At 36.3% G+C, this 26985-nt stretch overlaps 1 protein-coding gene and 1 non-coding gene across 2 annotated transcripts in view; both read left to right on the forward strand.

Moving 5' to 3' along the window:
- The window catches only part of Bend2 (BEN domain containing 2), a 34796-nt gene that overhangs the window by 718 nt on the left and 7093 nt on the right, over positions 1–26985 (forward strand). Inside the window, exons 2-6 of the mRNA XM_077793667.1 lie at positions 3131–3238; positions 4549–4728; positions 6797–6946; positions 10165–10287; positions 21946–22071. Coding sequence (XP_077649793.1) covers positions 3131–3238; positions 4549–4728; positions 6797–6946; positions 10165–10287; positions 21946–22071 — 687 coding nt within the window. The remainder of the gene's footprint in view (positions 1–3130; positions 3239–4548; positions 4729–6796; positions 6947–10164; positions 10288–21945; positions 22072–26985) is intronic.
- Trnaa-agc (transfer RNA alanine (anticodon AGC)) lies at positions 24315–24386 on the forward strand. Its single transcript has one exon. It is a non-coding gene; the product is annotated as a tRNA-Ala (tRNA).

The following is a 26985-nucleotide window of genomic DNA, read 5'->3' on the forward strand; positions in this document are numbered from 1 at the left end:
CCTTTTATTCATTTTATTTTTTTTATAAATACATGACAGCAGTGGAATGCATTACAATTCTTATTACACATAGAGAGCCAATTTTTCGTATCTCTGTATATAAAGTATGTTCATGCTAATTTATGCCTTTATACATGTATTTTGTTTTTTTGCATTACAATTCTTTTATTTATTTGTTTATTTATTTTTAAACACATATATCATGATTTTTCATATCTCTGTACACAAAATATGTTGACACCCAATTCAAGTCTTCATACATGGTATTGCACTTTTTTTAAAAATATTTTTTTCATTGTCCATGGACCTTTATTTATTTATTTTTATGAGGTGCTGAGGATCAAACCCAGGACCTCACACATGCTAAGCAAGCACTCTACCACTGAGCCACAACCCCAGCCCCTGTATTGCAACTTTTATAAGCAAACTCATTCCTCTCTACCCGCCTTTCCCTTCTGCTTTCACGTATTTCTAACCCATGGAAGCCACTGATCTGTCCTCCATGTCAACATCATTCACTGGAGAGTCAACCAGATTGTGTGTATCAGTATTTCCTTCCTTTTTATTGCTGAATACTCTACCCCATGGTATAGGTGTACCATGGTTTAACCATTTATCCATTGAAGGGAATTTAGTTATTGTTTTTTCCTACTTTTCAACTATTAGAATTAAGACTGCTAGGAACATTTATGTACAGATTTTTGTATAAATTTTAAGTTTTTGTTTCTCTGACACAAATTCTCAGGAGGGTAATTGAGGGCCACATGTTAAGTGTATGTTTGGTTTTTCTTTCTCTCTCTTCTTTTGGTGTGTACATGTGGTACTGGGGATTGAATCCAGGGCCTCATACATGTTAGGCAAGCTCTCTACTACTGAGCTATACCCACAGCCCCTTGTTTATTAGTTTTTATAAAAATAGCTTTATCGAGACATAATTGATTTCTTTGTTTACTCATGCTGCTATAAGAAAATGCCATAGACCAGATAATTTGTAAAGAAGAGAAAATTATTTTCTCATAGTTCTGGAGGCTGGGAATTTCAAGATCAAACCTTGCCTCTGTAAATTCAGTTGTCTGGTGAGTGCTGCTTCCTCCAGAGGGGAGGAACACTGTGTCCTCACATGTTGGAAGGCAGAAAGGCAAACTCAGAGACCACTGCATGAAACCTTTTCTGTAAGGACCTCAACACTCTTTATGAGGGAGGAGCCCTCATAGCCTAATCACTTCTTGTTTTTGGTACCAGAGATTGAACCCAGGGGCACTTAATCACTGAGCTACATCCCAAGCCTTTCTTTCTTTCTTTCTTTCTTATTTATTTATTTATTTATTTATATCTTGGATACCAGTGATTGAACTCAGGGGCACTGAGCCACAGCACCACTGTGTGCGATACAGGAGCTGGGGTTGTGACTCAGTGGTAGAGCGCTTGCGTAGCATGTGTGAGGCACTGGGTTTGATCCTCAGTGCCACTGAGCCACATCCCCAGCCCCCCTTTTTTTTGTATTTTATTTAGAGACAGGATCTCACTGAGTTGCTTAGCGCCTTGCTTTTGCTGAATCTGGCTTTGAACTTGTGATCCTCCTGCCTCAGCCTGCTGAGCCACTGGTATTACAAGTGTGTGCCACCATGCCTGGCCTTTTTTATTTATTTACTTTTATTTTATTTTTAAAAATTCTTTCTTTCTTTCTTTCTTTCTTTCTTTCTTTCTTTCTTTTAGTCATACATGACAGCAGAATGAATTTTGACATATAATACATACATGGACTGTACATACATCAATCATATTGTCAATTCTATTCTGCTGCCCTTCCTATCCTCCTTACTCCTCCCCTCCTCTCCCATCCTTTCTCTCTATCCAATCTAATGTGACACACTTTTTTTTTCTTTTTCTCATTACAACATCATATATATATTCTGTATAATAATGAGGTTCTCCTTCCATCTTCCGTGCAACTCCCCTTCTCCCTCTTTTTCCCTCCCTTTTTTATTTTTTGAGACAAGGTCTTGCTAAGTTGCTTGGAGCCTCACTAAATTGTTGAGGCTAGCTTTGAACTTGTGATCCTCCTAAACCGCTGGGATTACAGGCATGTGCCACCACACCTGGCCCTCATCACCTCTTAAGGGCCTCTTCTCTTAATTCTGTCACATCAGCAATGCTGAATTTTGGAGGGGACACATTCAAATCATAACATTGATATGCAAAACCTGCACATACTTATCTGGGATGGTGGTGAGGCAGGAGGGTCACAAGTTCTGGGCCAGCCTGGGCAACTTGGTGTCTCAAAATAAGAAATAAAAAGGGCTGGTGATGGATATAGCTCAATCCTAGGTACCTAAAATAAATAAATACCTGTAGTACTTAAGGTGCACAGTTTGATGACTTTGGCCATATGCATGTTTAGCTCTATGAGAAACTGCCTGACTTTTCCAGCATGGCTAGACAACTTTGTATTCTTATCAGCTATATAGGAGTGATACGGTTTCTCTGCATTCATACTTTCTGCTTTATTTTTCTCTCTTCTTTCCCAATATTTTAAAGTTGATTTTTAAAAATTGGTGCATTATAGTTATACATAAAGGTGGAATTCATTGTGATATATTTATACATGCATGTGACATAATTTGGTTAATATCATTCTGCTGTTCCTCCAGTGTTCCATTGCTCCTCCCTTACCCTCATTCCTGTTCTAAGACTTCACTGTTCTCTTTTTTAATTTTCATTATCATATCCTTTTTTTACTGAGGATTGCTTTACCACTGAGCTTCATCCCCTGTCCTTTTTATTTATTTATTTATCTACCTATCTATTTATTTATTTATTTTGAGGCAGGGTCTCACTAAATTACTTAGGGCCTTGCTATGTTCCTGAGGATGGTGTCGAACTTGCAATCCTCCTTCCTCAGCCTCCTGAGTTGCTGAGATTACAGGCATGCACCACCACACATAGCATCATATCCTTGTTTGATTGAAGATTTTCTTTAGCCTTTCTTTAGGGATAAGTCTGTGAGGGATAAGTAATTTTAGTTTTCCTGTATGTGAGAATGTCTTTGTTTCCCCATATGTTATTCAAAGATAGTTTGGCTATTGTATAAATTCATAGTTGAGGGTTCTTGAAAATGTTTTTCTTGTAGATATGCCAGGAATAGAAGAAGCCAGCCTGGAAAACAACCCTGAGATAATGAATTGCCCCGCTGTAATGGGAAATGACAATGACCAACATTCTTCCTCTCCATCGAACAGTGAGTTTCAGATGATATATATTATATGTAGCTTTGTTGAATTTGGATCCATCAGCATCCTTAATGCAAATCAGTTATAATTCACTTTTTAAATTAAACTTTTTATTTTGAAATGATTTTAGATTAACATATATTTATACAAAATAATACAACATGATCCCCTGTACACTATACATTTTTTCCAACCATAACCTCTTGCAAAATTATAGTCAAATGACACAACCAGGATATTGACATTGATACAATACACAGATGTGATTGAGCTGTCCCCAGTTTTTGTTTTGGTTTTTTTTTTTGGTATTGGGAATTGAATCTTGGAGAACTTTACTGCTGAGCTACATCCCCAGTCCTTTTTATTTTTTGTTTTGAAACAGGGTCTGTGCTAAGTTGCTGAGGCTGCCCTTGAACTTGTGATCTTCCTGCCTCAGCCTCTTGAGTCATTGGGATTATCAAGCATGACTCACAGTTCCTGGCTGCCCAGTTTTACTTTTAGTACTTTATATGTGTTTATATCTATTTTTGTGCAGATTTATTACATGAGTAGGTTTGATTGCCAGCATCACACTCGAGATACAGGACAATCCTATCACTGCCAGCTGCCTCATCTTGCTTTTATACTATACTCACCTCTCTCAGCTTACCCTTTCCTTCCTCAGGGCCTGTTTTCTAATGCCTGGCAAACACCAGTCTATAATTTTACCATATTAAGAGTATTATATAAAGGTAATCTTATGGTATGCAGGTTTTTTTCCCCCCTGAAGACTCATACAGGTTGTTGTGTATATCAATAAATAGTTCCTTTCTTGTTATTGCTGAATAGTTTTCTGTGGTTTGGTTATGCAATAGTTGTTTGTAATCATTTACCCATTGAAGGATATAAGTTTTTCCCCCCAGTTTTTGGCATTAAGAATAAACCTCTGTGAACATTTCATGTTCTGGCTTTTGTGTAAATATAAATTTTCTTTTCTCTGTTATGAATGCCAAGAGCACAATTGCTGGGTCTTATGGTAATAGCATGTTTAGTTTTACAAGAAACTGCCAAACAGTTTTTCATAGAGGCTATGCCATTTTACATTCCCAGTAGCAAGAATGGGTGATTCAGTTTCTCTACATCTGTCTGTCTGATTTTTCCATTGTTCTTTCTTCCTGATGCTCCAGATTTCCTTCTTTCATCATATCCTTTCTGTTCCAAGATCTCCTTTAGCCTTTTGTATGGGTAAGTATGCTAGGGACAAATGCTTTGAGTTTTCCTTTGTTTGAGAATGTTTTTAGTTTACTTTTTTCCAGAAGGATGGTTTCACCTCATATAGAGTTTATAGTTGGGCATCCTTTTTTTTCAGCCATTGAAAAAGTTGTACTGATAGAAATGCCGGGAAAAGCAGAAGCTAACCTGGATGGCAATTGTCAGACAATATATTACCCAGCTTTATTGGGAAATATCACTGATTCAGAATCTGCCTCTTCATCTACCCCCATCTCCTCCAATCTTGGTGAGTTTAAAGTGACACTTGTACAAATAGTACTTTTAATTTTTTTTTTTTTTTTAGCTGTTGATTGGCCTTTATTTATTTACTTCCATGTGGTACTGAGAATCGAACCCAGTGCCTCACATATGCTAGGCAAGCGCTCTGCCACTGAACCACAACCCCAGCCCACAAATAGTACTTTTTAATCTAGATTCATACGCATGTTTATGTGTGTATGAGGTACTGGGGAGTAAATACGAGGGTACGCTACCATTAGGCTCTATCCCCAACCCTTTTCATCTTCTATTTTGAGATGGGGTAATGGGATCTTGCTATGTTGCTGAGATTGGCCTTTAACTTAAAATTCTCCTGCCTTAGCCTCTGGAGTCATTGAGATTACAGGCATGTGCCACTGCATTCAGCGACATTCTTTTATTTATTTATTTATTTATTTTTTTAAAAAGATGATGCCTGCAATCCTGATGTCTTTTTAAAAAAATTTAAAAAATTTTTTTAGCTTTCAGTGGACCTTTATTTTATCTATTTATATGTGGTGCTAGGAATCGAACCCAGTGCCTCACGCATGCTAGGCAGGCGCTCTACCACTGAGTCACAACCCCAGCCCTCAGCAACATTCTTAATATTAATTCTTAGTGATAGCTTTTTAAAAATTAAGCATTTCATTTTTAGCTGTTTCAGAATCACAATCAAATATAAGAAATAATACAGAGAGCTCTTGTGTCTCCTCTCCCCCTCCCCTGATAGTAGTATTTTATAAAAATACAGTAAAATATCACAACTTTGATTTTGTGATTGGTGTAAGTCACAGATTTATTGCAATGTCCCCAGTTTTATTTGTGTCTATTTGTGTGTGCACATGTATATTTAGCACTGTGTTATCTTATCCCATGAGTAAGTTTGTGTGTCCACCACCACAGGTAAGGGAGAGATGATATCCATCAGCACAAGGCATTCTCCAATTGCCTGACGATAACCATACCCAACTCCTCAGGTTGCCTTTCCCTGCCCGCCCCAACTACCAATGATCTCTTCTCCATCTATATAATTTTTGTCTCTTCAAATGGTTTTATAGGTGAAATCCTATTTGGGATGGCTTTGTTTTTCACTTAGCTAAATTTCCTGGACTTATCTAGGTTGTTGTGTATATTCAGTTTCTTCTTTTTATTGCTGAACATTATTCCATTGTTAGAATACGCTATATTTTGTTTTACCACTCACCTGTTGAAGGACATTTGGATTTTTTCCTAGCTTTTGGCTATTATAAATAAATGTTCTATGAATATTCATGTGTATATTTTTACATAAATATAAGTTTTAATTTCTTAATTGTTCTTTCTGTTGATGAGTAGCTTTTCATGGTATAGATATGAACAGTTTTTTTTTCTCTGCAGTGCTAGGGGTTGAACCCAGGGTCTCACGCATGCCAGGTAAGTGCTCTGCCGCTGAGCTACATCCCAAGCCCTTTTTATTTTGAGATAGAACCTTGGTAAATTGTCAAGGCTGGCCTCTAAATTTAGATCCTCCTGCCTCAGCCTCCTGAGTAGCTAGGATTATAGTTATGTACCATCATGCTTGACTGGGAACACTTAAAAAAACCCTGTTCACTCATTGAAGAACATTTGGGTTTCTCTTTCTAGTTTTTGGATATTAAAGGTAAAGCTGTTATAAACACTCATGTAGTGACTTTTGTGTAAATATAAATTTTCTTTTCTCTGCCACGAATGCCAAGAATATAATTGCCTGGTCTTATGGTAATAGCATGTTTGGTTTTATAAGAAACTGCCAGTTTTTCAGAAAGGCTGTGCCATTTTACATTCCCAATAGCAGTGTATGGATGATCTTTCTGATCATTCCATTGTTCTTCCTTCCTGATGCTGCAATATTCCTTTTTATGTAATGTTTTTTCTGTCTGTAGACCTTCCTTTAACTGTTTTTTTGGGGCTATTTCTTCTAGGGATGCATTCTTTTAATTTTTACTTTTTATGAGGATGTTTTTATCCTCCCTCATTTTTTTCCTGAAGAATAATTTCACTCAGAATAGAATTCATGATTGAGAATTCTTATCTTTCAGTAATTGAAAAGGTTATACTGATAGAAATGCCAGTTAATATAGAAGCCAGCCTGGAAAACAACCCTGAGGCAAGGAGTAACTCAGTTTCACTGGAAAATGATGAAGGCCAAGATCATGCCTCTTCATCTCTTGTCATCCGTCCCAGTTGTGGTGAGTTTGAAATGATACATGGTCTATAGCACTGTTTCATCTAGATCCATTAACATCCTTAACACAAAGCTAGAAATAGCTTTTTTTAAAAAACTAAACTTTTAATTTTGTAGTATCTTTTTTAATATTTATTTTTTAGTTTTCGGTGGACACAACATCTTTGTTTTGTATGTGGTGCTGAGGATTGAACCCGGGCCGCATGCATGCCAGGCGAGCGCGCTACCACTTGAGCCACATCCCCAGCCCCCAATTTTGTAGTAATTTAAGAGACACAAGAAGTTGTAATAAATAACACAGAGGAATACCTTCCACACTTTACCCATTTCTTTCAATAACAGTCTTGCAAAACTGGGATAGAGGGGTTGGATTAGTAGCTCAGTGATAGAGCACTTGCCTCGCACATATGAGGCACTGGGTTCAATCCTCAGCACCACATAAAAATAAAATAAAGGTGTTTTGTCCACCTATAACTAAAAATAGATTTTAAAAAACCTGTAATAGAACATTGCAACCAGGATGTTGACATTGACACAAACCACAAATCTTGTTGAGATTTCCTCAGTTTAACTTTATTAGTTTGTATATACAGTTCATTTGGTTCTATTGAATTTGGTCATCTAAGGAGCATTGATGTCCAAGATGTTTCTATTACTACCAGGATGCCGCATCTTGCCCTTTTATAACCCCCACCTACCTCAGCATAATTCTTTAGGGATTCATCTGACTTATTGCATGTATTGGTAGTCTTTTTTCATTATCATATACTATTCCATGGGATGGATTACTATAGCTTATTTATCTGTTTTTCACCCATTGAGGGACATCTGGGTTGTTTCTAGTTTGTAACTATTACAAGTAAGTTGCTATGACTGTTTACAGGGTTTTATGTAAACCTAAGTTTTGATTTCTTTTGGATAAGTACAAATACTTGGTTGTATGAATTGCATGTTCAGTTTTATAAGAAACTGAAATGGTTTTCCAGTGAGACTGTACCATCTTATATTCCTGCCAATTATGTGTGAGATATCCAGTTTCTCTATATCTATACTTCTGCTACATTTGTTGTTGTTCTTTCTTCATTTTTGTTGTTTTAAGATTATTTGCTCTTTCATCATTCTTTTATATCAGAAGATTTTCCTTTAGACTTTTTTTTTTCATTTTAACAAAGTCTTACTAAGTTACCCAAGATGGTCTTGAGCTTGTGGGTACAAGAGATCCTCCTGCCTCATCCTCCCGAGTAGCTGGGATTATAGGCATGAGCCACCATACCTGGCTAGTCATTCTTTAACTGTACTTCAGCTAGTGACAAATATTTCTACTTTTCCCCTGTGTGGGTATGTTTTCCCACCCCTCCTGTTTTGGTACTGGGAATTGAACCCAGGGGCACTTTACTGCTGAGATATATCCCCAGCCAATTTTTTTTAAATTTTGAGATGGGATCTGATTAAATTTCTGAGGCTGGTTTCAAATTTGCAATCCTCCTGTCCCAGCCTCCTGAGTCTCTGGGATTATAGGCATGTGCCACCGCACCCAGCTGCCCTTTATTCTTTTTATTTTTTTTTTCAAAAGATTTTTTGTAGTTGTAGAAGGACAGCATGCCTTTATTTATTTTTATGTGGTGCTAAGGATTGAACCCAGTACCTCACACATTAGCTAGGCAAGCGATTTGCCACTGGGCTACAACCACAGCCCCTCCTCTTCATCCTTACAGGATTCATGGTTAAAGTTTCTTTTCTTTCAATTTTTAAAAATATTCTATTTATAGCAATGTTGGCAAAAGCACAAACCATCCTGGAAAGAAACCCTGAGACAAATTAACTTCCTTTATTAGAAGGTGACATTAGCCAAAATCTTTCCTCATCATCTCACTTCATCCCTTATTGTTCTGGTGAATTTGAAATGGTACTTATTATTTGTAGCACTATTTATTATAGTCATTAACATCCTTAGTGCAAGATAGTGGTAGCTTTTTCTAATTAGACTTTTTTTTTCAGGAAAAATTTATCTGCATATACAGTTGTAATAAATAATGCAACAAGATCTCATGTTTTCATTCCCCAGTTTTCCCCAATGGTAACATCTTGCAAAACCTTAGAAAATTTTTACAACAAGGATATTGACATGACACCATCCCCAGATATTATTGAGATGTCCCAGATTAACTTATATTTTATTTGTGTGAATGTTCATGTGTGTGTTTTGGTAACTTTTATCATGTATATAGGCTTATGGATCTTTGAGCACAGGCAAGCTACATTACCATCCCTCATATTGTTTCTTTTTTTTTTTTTTAGCCAAATTCCTGGCCCTTTTTATTTTTTATTTTGAGATAGCATCTTGCTAAGTGACTGAGGCTGACTTTGAACTCAACAGTCCTCCTGCCTCAGCCTCCCGAGCCACTGGTGTTACAGGTGTGCACCACTGCACCTGGCTCTCATATTGTTCTTTTATAACCAAACTTCATTCTCTCCAGTCACCATTCCTTTTCCTCCTATTGTCTCTAAGTTATGGTTACCCTTAATCTGTTCTCTAAGTCTGTAATTTGTCACTTCAGTATTATATAAATGGAATTGGGAACCTTTTGGGGTTGACTTTTTTCCCTCTATAATTCTCTGAGGGCTCATGCACATGTGTTTATCAATCGTTCCTTCCTTTTTGTTGCTGAGGTTTTTGGTGCATCCATGGTCTAGGTGCTCTATGGTTAGTTTATCTATTCACCTATTGAAAACCTATGGGTTTCTTATTTTTGGCTACTAAGATGTAAAGCTGTTTCGAACACTCATTTAAAGTTTTAGTTTTGCCTTTTCATTTCACTCATTTTTCATTTTTTTGTGATGAATGCCCAAGAGTATAATTGCTGGCTCCTCTGGTAATTACATTTTCAGTTCTATGTGAAACTGTTTCCCAGTGTGGCTGTACTGGGTTCCATTCCCCACCAGCCATGTATGAGAGATCCAGATTCTCTGTACCATATTGCTGCTCTTCTGCTGTTCTTCTTTCCTTCCTGATGCCATTTCTTCCACCATATTCTTTCTGATCAAAGTTGTTCCTTTAATTATTTGAAGTTTTAGTCAACTAGTAACAGATGATTTTGTTTTTTTTCTTTTGTCTGTGACCATCTTTTGTTTCACTTAATTCCTGAAAAATCGTTTTGCAGGATATAGAATACATGGTCAGGAGTGTTTTTTTTAACCATTTGAAAAATATTTCCTTTACAGAAATATCAAACCAAGAAGAAACTGGCCTGGAAAAGGACCCTCAGGTGATGAACAACCCATCTTTATTGGAAAATGGTAGTGACCAAGCTACTTCTTCATCTTTTTGTCTTCCTGCCAGTATTGGTGAGTTTGAAATGATATGTAACCCTGTGTAGACCATTTAAAGAAATTTTTTTTAGTTGTAGGTGGACACAATATCTTTATTTTATTTATTTATTTTTATGTGGTGCTGAGGATTGAATTCAGTGCCTCACACCTGCCAGGCAGGCTCTCTACTACTGAGCCACAACCCTAGCCCCACGTGTAGACTATTTAATCTAGATTCATTAATTCCCTTTGTATGAGATAGTGGTAGCTTTTCCTAATTAAAAATTAATGAGAAACTAAAAAAATTTTTGAGAAAATTTTAGCTGCACAGTATTTCCTTAATGAGATTATCTTAAAAAGCTATAGTACAATGTCAAAGCCAGGATATTGATGTTAGTACTATTATAAGTTTTTTGAGATGTCCTCAGTTTTACTTGCGTTTGTATGTGCATAGATATTAAGCTTTATATAGTTTCATTGTATGTGTAGGTTTTCAAATCCTCCATCACATATAAAATATAAAGCATCAGGATCCTGCCTATTGTCACCTTTCTCCTTTAAACCTCCTACTTCTATTTTGTCCTGTCTCTACCATTGGCTGATCTGCACTCCTTCTTTATAATTTTGTAGTTAACAAGGATTTATGTAAATCAACTCATATAGTCTATAATCTTTTGAGATTGGCTTTTTAAAAACTCAACATAATTCCCTAGAGATTCATTCAAGGTGCTGCCTGTATCCATAGTTCTTTTTTTCCTGCTGTGTACTATTCCATGGTATGAATCTACCATAATTCATTTCTGTTTTTGCACATTGAAGGATATCCTGCTTGTTTCTAATTTTTGGGTATTAGAGGTAAAGCTGCTATATGAACACTCAAGTACAGGTTTTTGTGTGAACATATATTTTCATTTCTTTGAGATACTGTCTAAAAGATACTGCCCAAAAGTGTAATTGCTGGGTCACAGGGTAATTGTATGTTTAGTTTTACAAAATACTGCCAAGATATTTCCCAGAGTGGCTGCACTACTTTCCATTCCCTCCATCAGTGTAGGAGTGATGCAGTTTCTCCACATGTACATTTCTGCTCTTTCTGTTGTTCTTTCTTTCTTCCTTATGCTGCATGCAAGATACCTTCTTTCATCGTATCCTTTCAGATTGAAGATCTTCCTTTAGCTCTTCTTTAAGGGTGAGTCATCCAGTGCCAACTTTTTAAAAAAGTTTTTTTTTTGACAATGCCTTAATTTCTTCTTCATTTCTGAAGGGTAGTTTTACTTGATTTAAAATCCCTGGGTGAGATTTCTTGTTTTTTCAACACTTGAAAACGTTTTATATATTGTAATGTTGTTCAAAACAGAATCTGGCTCAGAAATAGGACCTGAAACAATGAATCGCCCAACTCTAATGGAAAATGGCAGCAACCAAGATAATAATGCAGCATCTCCCTTCATGAATTCTGGTTTTGGTGAGTTTGAAATGCTACATATTATAAGTAGGACTCTTATCTTTTCCTAGTGATAACTTTTCATTTTGAGATATTTCAGAAACACATATCAGCATAAAAATTAATACAAGGAGATCTTATGTATTTTTATCCATTTATAATTATTAATATTTTGCAAAACTATAATAAAATACCACTAGAATTTTGGCTTTGATACAGTTGATTAATGTTACTGACATTGATCTATTCAGATGTTCTCAGTTTTCCCTGTATTTGTGTGTGTGCGTGCGTGTGCATGAGAAACTGTGTGTGTGTATGAGCAAGACATCATATTTAGTGGCCTGCAGTTTTATGACGTGTAGGTGCAGGTGTTCACCACTATAATTGTGATACAGAACATCTTGTTGGTTTTTAATAACAACATTCACCTCCTTTATGTCATTCCCTTCCTGGCCTCATCCTTAGTTCACCCAGCTACTAGTGTGTTCTCTATTTTTTATAATTTTGTCATTGTCAACAATGTTAAATAAATGGACTCATATAGAATTTAACATTTGGGATTGCCTTTTTCCACAGAGAATAATTCTTTGGAGATTCATCCAAGTTTTTACATGAGTGGAAGTTTATTTTTGCATTGTAGTAGTTCCTTTTTTTTTTGCTGAGTCTGTTCCATGGTATGAATATCCCACAGTTCACAATATCTGTTCACTCATTGAAGGACATCTGGATTGTTTCCTGTTTTTGGCTACTATGAGTAATAGTGGTATGAGCAATAGTGTACAGGTTTTTATGTGAACATACATTTTTCATTTCTCTGTGATAAATGCCTAAGAGTGCCATTGCTTGCTGGGTGTTGTGGTAATTACATGTTTAATTTTTAAGAAATGTATCAAACTATTTCCAGAGTGAGTAAACCATTTTATTTCCCACCAGTAATGTATGAATGATTCCCTTTTTCTGCATTCTTACAAGCATTTGGTATTTCACTATTTTTTTATTTTAGCCATTCTGAAAGGTATATGGTAATATGCCATTGTGGATTTAATTGCTTTTAGATAATGATGTGCATCTTTTAGTATGCTAGTTTTCTATCCGTATATCCTATTCTCTGAATTATCTGTTCCTGTCTTACAGTAGTGTTTTTTTTTTTTTTTTTACAGTTGAGTCTCAAGAGTTAGTTATATATTGTTGTTACTAGTCTTTTGTTGGATATGCAGTTTGCAAATGTTTTCTTTTTTTGTGGCGGGGGGTGCCACGGATTGAAACCAAGGGTGCTAAAGCACTGAGCCACAACCCTAGCCCTTTTCATTTTTTTAAATTTTGAAGCAGGGTCTTGCTAAATTTCTGAGGCTGACTTTGAACTAGTGATCCTCCAGCCTCAGCCTCTCAAACTACTGCGATTACAGACTGAACCATTGTGCCTGGCAAATGTTTTTTTTTTATTGGTACATTATAAGTATGAGTGGGATTTATTGTGACATATTTGGACATGCATTTAACATTATTTGATTAATTTAATTCCTAGTACCTTCACTTTCCCTCCCCTCCATTTTCCTGATCCCCTTCCCCCACTCTACTGGTCTCCCTTCCATTGCTTTAAATTAGTGCATTATAATTATATATGAAAGTAGGATTTATTATTATATTTCTATATATACATGGTGTAATTTGGATAGTTTAATATTCCCTGATACCTTTTCATTGCCTTCCCTTTACCCTACTCTACCCAAGGGTTCTGCTCAACCTTTCTTTCCTCTACTTTACTTATCTCCCTTCTATTTTTGTGAGATCCCTTTTTTATTCCTTTTTTTCTCTTGAGCTTCTGCATATAAGAGAAAACATTGAATCCTTAATTTTCTGAGTCTGGCTTATTTCACTTAGCTTGATGTTCTCCAGTTCCATCCATTTACTAGCAAGTGCCATAATTTCATTCTTCTTTAAGGCTGAGTAAAACTCCATTGTGTGTGTGTGTGTGTGTGTGTGTGTGTGTGTTACATTTTCTTTATCTGTTCATCTGTTGTCAGACACCTAGGCTGGTTTCCTAACATGCCTACTGTGAATTGCACTGCTATAAAAATTGAAGTGGCTGATTGCTGATCACTATAGTATTCTAATTTTAGTTCTTTTGGATAAATACCAAGGAGTGGAATGGCTGGGGTGTCGAGAGCCATCCATGGACTATGTGTGGATCAAATTGGCATTTTCCCATTGAATAGGAAAATATGGTATTTGGGAACTTCCCATGGCAATTCTGCTGGTAAGAACACCCAGATGCGTGTGAGTTCTATTCATCTCTGCCAGGTCCCACATAGCACCGGAGATGGGGTGACCCCCTGTAGCCACATAGCTTCTCAGAGAAGGTGTAGCCTGCCAAGATGCCAGTCAACCTATTCACTGCAAGACATCATGAAGCAAGACTCCACCCCTGAAACCTTATTCCTGCCATTGATGTTCCCACTTAAATAAAACGACCCAGAGCTATTTTCTAGTTGTTCAGCTTCAACTGTGTAGGCTGGACGTATTAGGTGTTACATGCTTTTTAAAGGTATAATTCTGCTTTGTCTTTTATTTCTTCACTAACTTTTTCAGACTCTATTTTCTCAGGTGGCTTATTCCCTCCTATGCAGGAAAAATGACCCTGGTGGGGCACTGGCCGCCTCATTCTCTTAATCATTTCCTTTGTTCTGCAGAAGCATTTTTGTTTGATGGCATCCCACTTATTGATTCTTGGTTTTATTTCTTGAGCTTTAGGGGTCTTATAGAGGAAGGTGGTGCATGCACCTATATAATAGAGTGTTGCTCCTGTGTTTTCTTCTAGCAGTTGTAAGGGGTCTGGTCTAATTCCTAAGTCTTTAATTCATTTTCATTGGATTTTTGTGCTAGGTGAGAGATAGGGTTTTAGTTTCGTTCTTCTATATATGGATATCCAGTTTTCTCTGCATCATTTGTTAAAAAGGCTGTCTTTTCTCCAAAAAATATATTTTTCGCACCTTTGTCAAAAATCAGATGGCTGTAAGTATGTGGGTTTGTCTCTGTGCCTTCTATTCCACTGGTCTTTGTGTCTATTTTGATGCCAATACTATGCTGTTTTTGCTACCATAGCTCTATAGTATAATTTGAGATTGGCCATCAAATGTTATTGGTATTCAGATGGGGATTGCATTGAATCTGTGTATTGTTTTTGGTGGTGTGGTCATTTTGACAATACTAATTCTACCTATCCAAAAATATGGGAAGTCTTTCCATCTTCTAAAGTCTTTCAATTTCTTTCTTCACGGTTTTATAGTGTGCATTGTAGAGATCTTTCACCTTATTTGTTCGATTAATTCTCAGGAATTTTTTTTTAGAATATTGGGAAAGGGATAGTTTTCCTGATTTCTTCAACAGCAGAATTGTTGTTGGAGTATAGAGAAGCCATTGATTTATAAGTGTTGATATTGTATATTGCTACTTTGCTAAATTCATTTATCAGTTCTTGGAGTCTTCTGGGGGAACTTTTTGGATCTTCTAAATACAGGATTATGTCATCAGTAAACAGTGATTGTTTGATTTCTTCTTTTCCTATTTGTATCCCTTTAATTTCCTTATTTTGCCTGATTGCTCTGGCTAGAGTTTCGAGAATTATATTGAATAAAAGTGGTAAAAGTGGACATTCTTGTCTTTTTCTGATTTTAGAGGAAAAGCTTTCAGTTTTTCTCCATTCAGTCTGATTTTGCTTTGGGTTTGTCTATGTGCCCTTTATAATATATGGCCTTTATAATCTATCCCTAGTTTCTCCAACATTTTAAAAAAAACTTTCTTAGTTGTAGATGGACACAATACCTTTATTTTATTTGTTTATTAATTTTGTTCTAGGGATCGAACCCAGTGTCTCACGCATGCTAGGCAAGTACTCTGCCACTGAGCCATCACCCTAGCCCCTCTCCAACATTTTTAACATGATTGGTTGCTGTACTTTATCCAAGGCCTTTTCTGCATCTGTTGAGATGATCATATGGTTCTTCTCAATTCTACTTACATGGTAAATTAGACTTATTAATTTGCATAAGTTGAATCAACCTAGCATCCCTGGGATGAGGCCGACTTGGTCATGGTGTATTATCTTCTTAGTACTTTTTTTTTTAATATTTATTTATTTTTTAGTTATTGGCGGACACAACATCTTTGTTTGTATGTGGTGCTGGAGGATGGAACCCGGGCCGCACGCATGCCAGGCGAGCACGCTACCGCTTGAGCCACATCCCCAGCCCCCTTAGTACGTTTTTAAAAAAATATTTTTAGATGTAGGGCTGGGTTTGTGGCTCAATGGTGGAGCACTTGCCTAGCATGTGAAATACCCTGGGTTTGATCCTCAGCACCACATAAAAATAAATAAATAAAATAAAGGTGCTGTGTCCAACTACAATTAAAAAATAAATATTAAAAAATATTTTTAGGAGGGCTGGGGTTGTGGCGCAGTGGCAGAGCGCTCACCTAGCATGTACAAGGTGCTGTGTTCAATCCTCAGCACTACATAAAAATAAAATGAAGATATTGTGTTCACCTATAATTTAAAAATAAATATTAAAAATATTTTTAGTTGTAGATGGTCACAGTACCTTTATTTCATTTATCTATAAGTGGTGCTGAGCATTGGACCCAATGACTCACTCGTGCTAGGCAAGCACTCTACCATTGACCCACAATTCTAACCCCCTTAATAAGTTTTAAAATGTGATTCACTAAACATGTTTGCACCTATGTTTATCAGGGATATTGGTCTGTAGTTTTCTTTCTTGGTGTGTCTTTGGGTGGTTTTGATATTGGTGTTATACTGGCTTCATAGAATGTGTTTGTGAATGTTTCCTCCTTTTCAATTTCCTGGAATAAATTGAGAAAGACTGGTATTAGTTCTTATGTAAAGGTCTGGTAGAACTCAGCTAAGAATCCACCTGTCTTGGGCTTGTCTTTTTTGGAAGGCTTTTAGTTGACCTTTCAATTTAATTACTTGGCTATTGGTCTGTTTATGTTTTCTGTATCATCCAGGTTCAATTTGGGCAGGTCATATGTGTCTAGAAAGTTACCAGTGTCTTCTAGATTTTCCTGTTTATTGGAGCATAAATCTTCAAAATAGTTTCTCATGATTCTCTGGATTTTAGAAATATCTGTGATGATATGTTCTTTTTCATCTCTAATTTTATTAATTTGGATCTTTTCTTTCTTTTGGTTAGTTTTACCAGGGGTTTATTAATCTTATTTATCTTTTCAAAGAACCACCTCTTTGTTGCATCGATCCTTTGTATTATTTTATTTTACTCTTATTTCATTATTTTGGGCTTTGATCTTTATTATTTCCTATCTCTTACTGATTTTAGAGTCAGTTTACCCTTTTTCTAAGCCCTTGAGTTAGAACATCAGTTTATTTATTTGGGATCTGCCTTTTTTTAAAAAAATATTTTTTTGTTGTTGATGGATCTGTATTTATTTATATGTGGTGCTGAGAATCGAACCCAGTGCCCCCACATGCTAGACAAGTGCTCTACCTCTGAGCTATGGCCCCAGTCCGGAATCTGCCTTTTTTAGTGTAGTCACTTGTTATGGTTTAAATGTGGTGTCCCACAAAAGCTCAAATGTGAGACAATGCAGGAGGGTTCAGAGGAGAAATAACTGGGTGTGAGAGTCTTAACCCAACTAGTGAATTAATCCCCTGATAGGCATGAACTGAGTGGTAATTGAAGTGTAGCTGGAGGAGGTGGGAATTGGAACTTGGCTTTGGGGTGTATATTTTGTATCTGGAGAGTGGAGACTCTCTGCTTCAGGATGACCATGTGGGCTGCTTCCCTCTACCATGCTCTTCAGCCATGATGTTCTACCTCACTTCGAGCCCTAAGGAATGGAGCCAGCCTTCTATGGACTAAGACCTCTGAAACTGTGAGCCTTCAAATAAACTTTTCCTCCTCTATGTTGCTCTGGTCAGATCCTTTAGTCACAGCAGCAAAAAAGCTGACTAAAACAGCACTCAGTGTAATAAATTTTCCTTTCAGTACTGCTTTCTACTGTCCCATATGTTTTATCTTTGTTTTCATTTATTTCTAAGAATTTCTTTTTTTTTCTCTCATTTCTTCTTTGATCTATTCTTCATTTAAATGAGTATTGTTTAATCTCCTTATGTTTATGTGGTTTCTATTATTTTTCTTGCTGTTGATTTCTAGTTTCATTCCAGTAGATCGAATGCATGGTCTGATAGAATGCATGGGATTATATTCATTTTTTTGTATTTGTTAAGGCTTACATTGTGACCTAGAATATGGTCTGTTTGGAAAAAAGTCCATCTGCTGCTGATAAGAAGGTAAATTTGGCTGTTTGGGGGTGAAATATTATGTAGATGTCTTTATGTCCATTTGATTTATCCTGGTATGGAGGTCAGATACATCTTTATTGATTTTTATGCTTTGATGATCTTTCTGTTGGTGATAAAGTATGTTGAAATCACTCAGTATTATTGTGTTGTCATCTGGGATTTAATATCAAGGAGTATTTTTTCAATGTAATTGGATATGCTAATACTTGAGGGAGGCATATACACTTACTATCATTATATTTTCTTGTTGGATTGTTCTCTTTACCAGAATGTAGTGGCCTTTTTCATCTCCTTTGATTTATTTTGCTTGAAACCAACTTTGTCAGATGTGAGAATATCTTCCTCCAGCTTGTTCATGGATTCCATTTGCTTAGAATACTTTTATCTATCCTTTGACCTTGAGTCTGTGAGTCTTTGCCTATGAGATGAGTCTCTTGCAAACAGTATATGGTTGGATCTTTTTTAATCCATTCTGCTAATCTACGTTTATGTTTTTCTGTCTAGTTCTTCCATCATTTTCTACAAGCATGTGTTGAGGTCTTCAACTATAATTGTGGATTTGTCAGTTTTTGCTTTGTGTAATTTGAGACTGTTATGTATGTAAACACTAGGGTTATTATGACTTCCTAGAGGTTAATAGTTTTATTGTTATATATTCTTCCTCTGTAGTTATCTGCTACCTATATAACTAGCCTGCTTCCTTGTTGTATTAGTGTTTACATGGTGTATATCTTTTATTCTTTTACTTTTAACTTACTTATGTCATTGAATTTGTAGAGCTTGTAAATAGCATATAGTTATGACATTTTGGTGGGGGGGTACTGGGGATCAAACTCATGGTCTCATGCATGCTAGGCAAGCACTCTATGACTGAGCTATTCACCCATCCCCGTTACATCTTTTTTTTTTTTTTTTTGAAATTTTTTTAGTTGTTGATAGACTTTTATTTATTTATTATTTATTTATTTATTTATGGTGCTGAGAATTGAATCCAGTGCCTCACACATGCCAGGAAAGTGCACTACCGCTCAGCTCCAGCCCCACATCTTTTTTTTTTTTTTAATTTACTTTGTTAAAAATTGCCCTTTAATTGGTGTGTTCAGACCATTTGCTTTTTAAAAAATTGTTTTTATTTGTAAGTTGGACATAATATCTTTATTTTATTTATTTATTTTTATGTGGTGCTGAGGATTGAACCCAGCGCCTTGCACGTGCTAGGTGAGCGCTCTACCACTGAACCATAGTCCCAGCCCCCAGATAATTTGCTTTTAAGGTAATTATTGATGTTGTAAGGTTTAAGTTTTTCATTTTATCATTTTTCTGTTTCTTTCCTCTGTTTTTTCATTGCTCTCATTCTCTTTCTTTCCTTCCAGTGGGTTACTTTTAAAATTTTTTAGTATCCCATCTTGATTTGATTATGATTTTTGAGTGTATTGTTTTGTGAATTTTCCCAGGGGTTGTCTAGGTTACTATATACATATGTGACTTCTCACAGTCTGTTGGTACCAACAATTTACCATTTAGAGTGAAGTGTTGAAACTTTAATTCTTCATAGAATCCTATGCCTTCCCCCACTTTTAAATATTATTGTCTTAGGTATCAGAGTTTTTATTTTGGTTTCAGTCATCTGGCATGATTTAGAAAACTCATGATAGTTTTGTATTTATTTATATTTCTGCTCTTTCTTCCTGTTGCTGAGTAGTATTCAATGGTATAGATTTACTGCAGTTTGTTTAACCATTTACTTGTTGAAGGATGCTCAGGCTGTTTTCAGTTTTTGGCTATAACAAATAAAACATAAAACTCGTGAGGCAGAGGCAGGATTACAAGTTTGAGGCCAGCTTGAGCAACTTGGTGTGACCCTGTCTCAAAATAAAAAAGGGCTGGGGATGTAGCTCAGTGGTAGAGCACTTGCCTAGCATGTGTGAGGTCCTGAGTTCAACCCTCAATACTACAAAAACAAAGCAAAACAAAACAAACCCCACAAAGCTGCTAAGAGCACTCATGTGCTAGTTTTTGTGTCAACATGAACTTTTATTTCTTTGGGATAAATGCCCAGGAGTGAAATTACTGGGTTATGTGGTAATTGCAGGTTTGGTTTTTTTTTTTTAAGAGACTGCCAAACTATTTTCCAGTGTGGCTGTTCCATTTTTACATCTCTCCAAGCAAAGTATGATCGATCTGATTTCTCTACAAGCATATTTCTCCTCTCTTTCTACCCTTTCTTCCTTCTTGATGCTCCATGATTCCTACTATGATCAAAATCTTTCTGTTTCAAGATTTTCCTTTAGTCATTCTTTAAGAGTAGAAATTTTGGTGAAAAATACTTAAAAGTTTTTTTTTGTCTGAGAATGTTTATTTCCCTTTATGCCTGAAGAACAGTTCTAGCTGGATATAGAATTTGTATTGAAGAGCTCTTTTAGCCCTTTTATGTATAGTAATATTGGTAAAAGCAGAAACCAGTATGGAAGACAGCTCTGACAGTGATTTTACAATTTAATGGGTAATGGGTAAAAACTTCTAAAGAATAAAACCTGTCCATAGACTGGTGGACTAAGGCAAGCCTAATTGATTATTGTTGCTTACAATGATTAATAAATTAGATTTTTAGCATGGAAAATTGTTATCAAAAAATAAAGGAAGGGCTGGGGTTGTAGCTCAGTGGTAGAGCACTTGCCTGGCATGTGTGAGTCACTAGATTCAATTCTCAGCACCACATATAAATAAGTAAATAAAATAACTATATATTTAAAAAGTAAAGGAAAAGCCAAATTAATAAAGAATCAAAACGAGGCTTTTCATTGCTTGCTATTGGCCACACCGAAAGAGGATCTCATGATTAATCCAATCCTGCATTACAGAAATCTGTATTGAGGTCCTGGAACTTATAGGCACTGAGGACACCACAAGGAAGAAATATTCTACCTGCAAGGAGCTCACAGTCTAGAAGGAGGCACATTGATGGCAACAGATAAATTCCAGTCCAGTGTGGTGGTGTTGAGGAAGCTGAAAGAACAGAGCAACTGCTTTAAGGGAGTCTGGGGAGGCTCTGCTAAGGACAGGCATTTGAGCTAGATTCTGAATTCTTTGGCTAGAAGGGCATAGGAGGGCTGTTTTTAATAGAGGGAATAACTTACAGAGAAGATAGACCTGGTAAATAATGTAAATAAACCACGTGCTATAATGTTTGCAATGGCACTATTGTTTCTTTACAGATTGCCTTTTTTAAAGTTCTAACTTATCCATTGGGTTATTAAATGGTCTCAGTATAATGACACTTTTTAAGAAATATTGCCGCAGTCTGGCTGGGCACAAATCACGAGCCACTGAAGCAGGAACAAACTTTATTTCTGAACTCCACCAGCACACTCCACACATGCTCCACGGGATCTCTCCCGAACCACCTACAGGGGCCCAGGCGGACAGTAGGGGTCTAATACACACAGCTTAACATAACCATTATCATCTCAATGGCTTGCTGGCGTCACCTCTCAAACCACTCCGTTCTGGCAAAAATGCCATGCATCATTTGGACTTGGCTATGGCTCTCAGCAAAATATCTTTATTTTGTTTATTTATTTTTATGTGGTGCTGAGGATTGAACCCAGTGCTTCACATGTGCGAGGCAAGCGCTCTGCCACTGAGCCACAACTCCAGCCCACTTTTTTTTTTTCTAAAACACAAAGACCTCAGCATTGACACCCCAGGTCAGTGTTTTAGGAGCCCTCACACTAGAAGAAATGAGATAAATCAACAAAGCATCCTCATTGGGTAGAACTTCTAAACTCTTAGAGGTAGAGAAAAGAATGACAGGAAGAGAAAAGTCCATATTCATTCCAAAAAAAAATTTTTATTCACCTCTATGTTAATTTCATTTCTAATTTTTACAAATACTTTCTGCGGTTTGCAGAATATTTGGCAGCAACTTTCCCCAACTATGATTTCAGTGAATATGGAAAAGATTGGAAATATTGTCTTTCTGATATCAGTTCTCTGATCCGTTATTTGCATTCTGAAGCCAAAGGAACTTCAGTAAGTAATTTTTCATCTAAATATGGTGACTGCTACGTAAGTTCATGCTGTATACAACTCCAGAACTGATAGCACTATGCACAGGGTCTTCAGGCCATGTGTTAGACATCTTGTTTACTTCGTTTAGCGAGCAGGAGATGTTCTTCCAAAAGCATACTGCCTGTTTATTTTGTTATTTGATATTTATATGCCATAAAATAACTTAAAGATAAGTGTAATGTTATAATTAGGACATTTGAAGCTAAGGGCTATACTAAAAAAAAGTTTCAGCTACAAAAATGTTAGCAAATCATTTTCAGTATCTCACTGAGTAACAAAGAAAAGCCAGCTGTGTGTTTCTTGGATATTTCAGTGGTGGCTAAGGATTGCACAGGAGAAAATGCAGGCCCTTCCTTAATTGTTCATTTCCAGGAATGGAGTACCCCAATGAAAATAATTCATGTCATGAGGTTAAAGTATCACAGATATTTAATACCCTGTATACTTATATAGTAACAGGAACCTGGTTTCTTTCTCATCCATTCTGTCTTCAAAGTCCATTAGAGATTTATTTTTACCCTAAATGGGCCATTAGAGAAGAGTGTCATATCTATTGACTTTTCCTGATGAAGCATTTAACTTAGTGACAATTCCTAATTTCCACTAACCTCTCTGAAATACCTACTTTATTCTTACCGTGTCTACAGTCACTTCTGTCCCTCTAGTGTAAGTTGATGGAAACTATTTTCCAAGAATATTTGTAGCTGAGCTTATGTTTTCCTGGTAAACGGCTTGATTTCAGTGATAGCTCAAGCACCATCTGTCTGAAACCAGATCTGCTTATTTTTAACATTCCATTTTATAGCCTTCAAAAACTGCACCCTAACCAATTTGCATATAAAATTAAGATACTGCCTGGAAAATGGTAATTTGCATATTTGCTTAGGCATCAGAAGAGAATCAGCATCTGCCAGGTGCCTGCTGTATGCTAGACAAGAGACCAGATAGGTCCTTGCCTCTCAATGTGGGTCCACAGCCCAACAGCAGCAGCAAAAAAAAGTAAAAAGTGTGGGCTTGGGTTCTACATCATATTCACTGAGGCAGAATTTGTATTTTAGCATGATAACCACCCCCATGTGATTTGTGAGCATACTGAAGTTTGAGAAACTTTAACCTAAGCAGTAGTTCCTGCCCTTGGTGTGTATTAGAAACACAGGAGACACTTTTAAAAAATGTTTCTCATGTCTGAGCTCCCCTTGCCTACCACCAGAGATTCTGGTTTAATTTGTCAAGGGTCAGACCCAGCACATTTGCTTTTTGAGAAAAGATCCCTAGGGTAATTCAGATGTACAGCCAGATTTTAAAGCTACCAGGGAAAGAGAAAACAAAGCATTAAAAGCAGCCCCCCACCCAAAACCAAACCAAAACAACAACAAAAAGAAGAAAGCCCAAAAGTTGTCATCCCTAAGAAGCACATTTACTTGTTAATTTATGGAATAAATAATATCTCATATTTATTTTGTGCCAGCAGTTATTGTTCATTCCATTAGACAGAGCTAACAAGTCCCCTGAGAACAGGGAGTCATGGGAGAATCAAGTCAAGGGAGAATCCACACCTCAGTTTCCTTTCAGATAGTATTGAGGCACACAGTATTCATATGGTGTCAGGCCACCTTTTTAGAGGTAGTTGCTTCCCTATTAACCTAGGGGGCCTGGTAGAAGTTGGCAGATGTACATATTTCTTACCTGTGGGACTTGGTTTATAGATACCAAAACTGTCGACAAAAATAAAGACCCTGCCAACCCCAATATACCAGCGTCTGCAAACTTGAATGATGGAAGGAATGGTGATGGTGGCAAGGGCAGTTCTCAGTTGCTTCAGCAGATAACTGCCTCAGAAACAAGAGATAATGGGAATTCTGAGCAGAACAGTAATGCTAACTCTGAAGGCATTGATATAGTACACTGGTTCTCCTGAAGCACTGTGTGAATTTCAAATGTTGGATTAATGAGCTAATGAAATAGAGATGCTTAGATCTAAAACTGATAATTTTTTAACATTAAGCTTAATTTCTTTTCTTGTGGAGAGCAGCCCTTTGCTGACTTTTGACTAGTGTAAGCTCTTGGATGAGACATCATCATGAACACAAATCATAAAAAATGCTGGTGAGGATGTGGGGGAAAGGAACACTGGTGGGATTGTAAATTGGTACAACCTCTATGGGAAATCAGTATGGAGATTCCTCAAAAGATTAGAAATGAGGGTCTGGGGATGTGGCTCAGTGGCAGAGTGCTTGCCTAGCATGCATGAGACCCTGGGTTCAATCCCCAGCACTGCCAAAAGAAAAAAAAAAAAAACTGAAAGACTAGGAATGGAACCACTATATGATCCAGCAATAATCACTTCTCAGCATTTTCCCCCTAAAAAGTCAGCATACTGTGCATATTCATGTTTACAATTCACAATGACCAAAGTTATGAAACCAGCCTAGATGTCAATCAACAGATAGAGAGATAAAGAAAATGTTATATATACAATGGAGTTTTATTCAGCCGTAAAGAACAACAAAATGATATCATTTGCAGGGAAATGGATGGAACTGGACAGCACAGTGTTAAGCGAAATAAGCCAGAAAGTCAAGGATTGTATGTTATCTCTCATATGTGGAATCTAGAGAGGAAAAAGTATTCTATAAAAGGAACCTCAGGGGCTCTGGGTGTGGCTCAGTGGTAGAGCACTTGCCTGGTATGTGTGAGGCCCTGGGTTTTGTTCCCTGTACCACCAAAAAAAAAAAAAAAAAAAAAAAAAGGAACCTCAGGAAAATAGAAGGGAGACCAGTAGAGTTGAGGAAGGAGATCAGGGTAAGGGAGATGGAGAAGAATAGGGCAGGTGCTAGGGAGTGAAATTGATCAAATTATGTTATGTGCATGTACAAATAAGTAATGATGAATCCCACTATTATGTATATAATCATAATCACCAATTAAAATTTTTTAAAAGGTTTAATCAGTCTGTTTCCACAGTACACAACCTTAACAAATACAGCAGTTAGAGTACTATTATAATGGAAAAAACAGAATATAAATATATATCACTTCAATAGTTCTGTCTGAACAAAATCCCAGGTAGTATTCTACTGAGGGTTATTTATTTGGGAATTTTTCTGTTTTTGTTTGTTCATTTGTTTTCGTATTGAGGATTGATTCCAGGAACACTTTACCACTGAGCTACATTCCTAGTCCTTTTTATTTTATTGTATTTTTTTGTTTTGAGACAGGATCTCTCACTAAATTGCTAAGGCTGGCCTTGAACTTAGAATTATCCTGCCTCAGACTTCTGAGTCTCTGGGATTCCATGTGTATAACACCTAGCTCAGTTCTTTTTGATTTTTTAAATAATAGGCACTATGTTATGTATAGCTATAAAGTTACCTCTTAAAACCACCTTCATTGTGTCTCAGAGATCCTGATATATTGACTCTCTATTCTTATTTGATTCTAAAAATTTTAAAATTTCTCCCTTATTTCCTCTATATCTAGTCATTATTCAAAAGTGTATTATTCTTTCTCTATGTATTTATGTAATTCCTACATTTTTTCTTTCTGTTGATTTCTAATTTTATTCTATTATCATCTAATAAGATACAAGCAATTATATAATTTTTAGTATTTACTGAGACTTGTTTTGTATCCTAAAATATCATTTATTTTGGAGAAGTTTCCATAAGCAGCTGAGAAGAAAGTAAGTTGAACTATTGTTGGTTGAAATACTCTATAAATGTCTGTTAGTTCCCATTTGATTGATAATATTTTTTAGGCCTGAAGAGTCTTTACTGATTTTGTGTCTGGATTATCTATCTGTAAGAGAGATGTGATGAAATTGCCTAGTTTTATTGTATTGGGATCCATCTGAGTCTTTTTTTTCTTTGTTAAAATTTGTTCCATGGGTCTGGAGTTGTGGCTCAGTGGTAAAGCACTTGCCTAGCACGTATGAGGCACTGGGTTCAATTCTCAGCACCACATATAAACAAATAAAATAAAGGTCCATTGACAAATAAAAAAAACAATAAATTTTTTTCTTTTTTTTTGTACATGACAGTAGAGTGTATATTGACGTATTATACACACCTGGAGTATAATGTATTCTAATTGGGATCCCATTCTTGTGGTTTATAGGATGTGAAATTTCACTGGTGGTGAGAAATACTATATTCTTTCTTTCTTTGCAATATTTCAGTACTTTTTTTTTGCATTTTAATTTGTTCTTTTCAGTTTTACATGAAAGTAGCCATTTGAGTCTTTATATGAGTAGTATTTTTAATATAATTAGATGCACTGACATTTGGGGATTAGATACTGTCATTATTTCATGTTATTGGATTATTTTCTTTACCAGTATGAAGTGACCTTCTTTGTGTCTTACGATTAATTTTGGCTTGAAGTCTTTTTTGTCAGATTTGAGAGTAGCTACACCTGCTTATTTTCTGTCTCCATTTGTATGGAATATATTTTTCTATCCTTTCCCTGTGGGATAACTTTGAAACACCTGTGGATGCCTTTGCCTGTAAGATGAATCTCTTGCAAACAACATATATTTGGGTCTTGTTTTTTAATCTACTCTGTCCAGACTAGCTAAATTAAATAATAAAAATCTTCTGACAATTAGCTCTTATATTTAAAGAAGTGAAAAATGACTGAGCTTCTTTTTAAAAATTTTTTATCTGTTCTTTTTTCTATGACTGAGCTTCTGGTAGGCAGGATCCAGAGTGGCCCCAAACTTTTGAGAAAGATAAAGGATCTCAGTTTGGGAGCTTGGGTTGTAGGGTCTCTAACCCTGAATTTACTATAACAGGGAATAGGGCAACTAAGTGCATTGTAAGAAAGTTAGCCACCACAGATTGTGTGAGGTTGTTATACTATCCTATTTTTAAAAATTGGA

Source organism: Urocitellus parryii, chromosome X (genome assembly GCF_045843805.1).
Source record: "Urocitellus parryii isolate mUroPar1 chromosome X, mUroPar1.hap1, whole genome shotgun sequence".
NCBI lineage: Eukaryota > Metazoa > Chordata > Mammalia > Rodentia > Sciuridae > Urocitellus > Urocitellus parryii.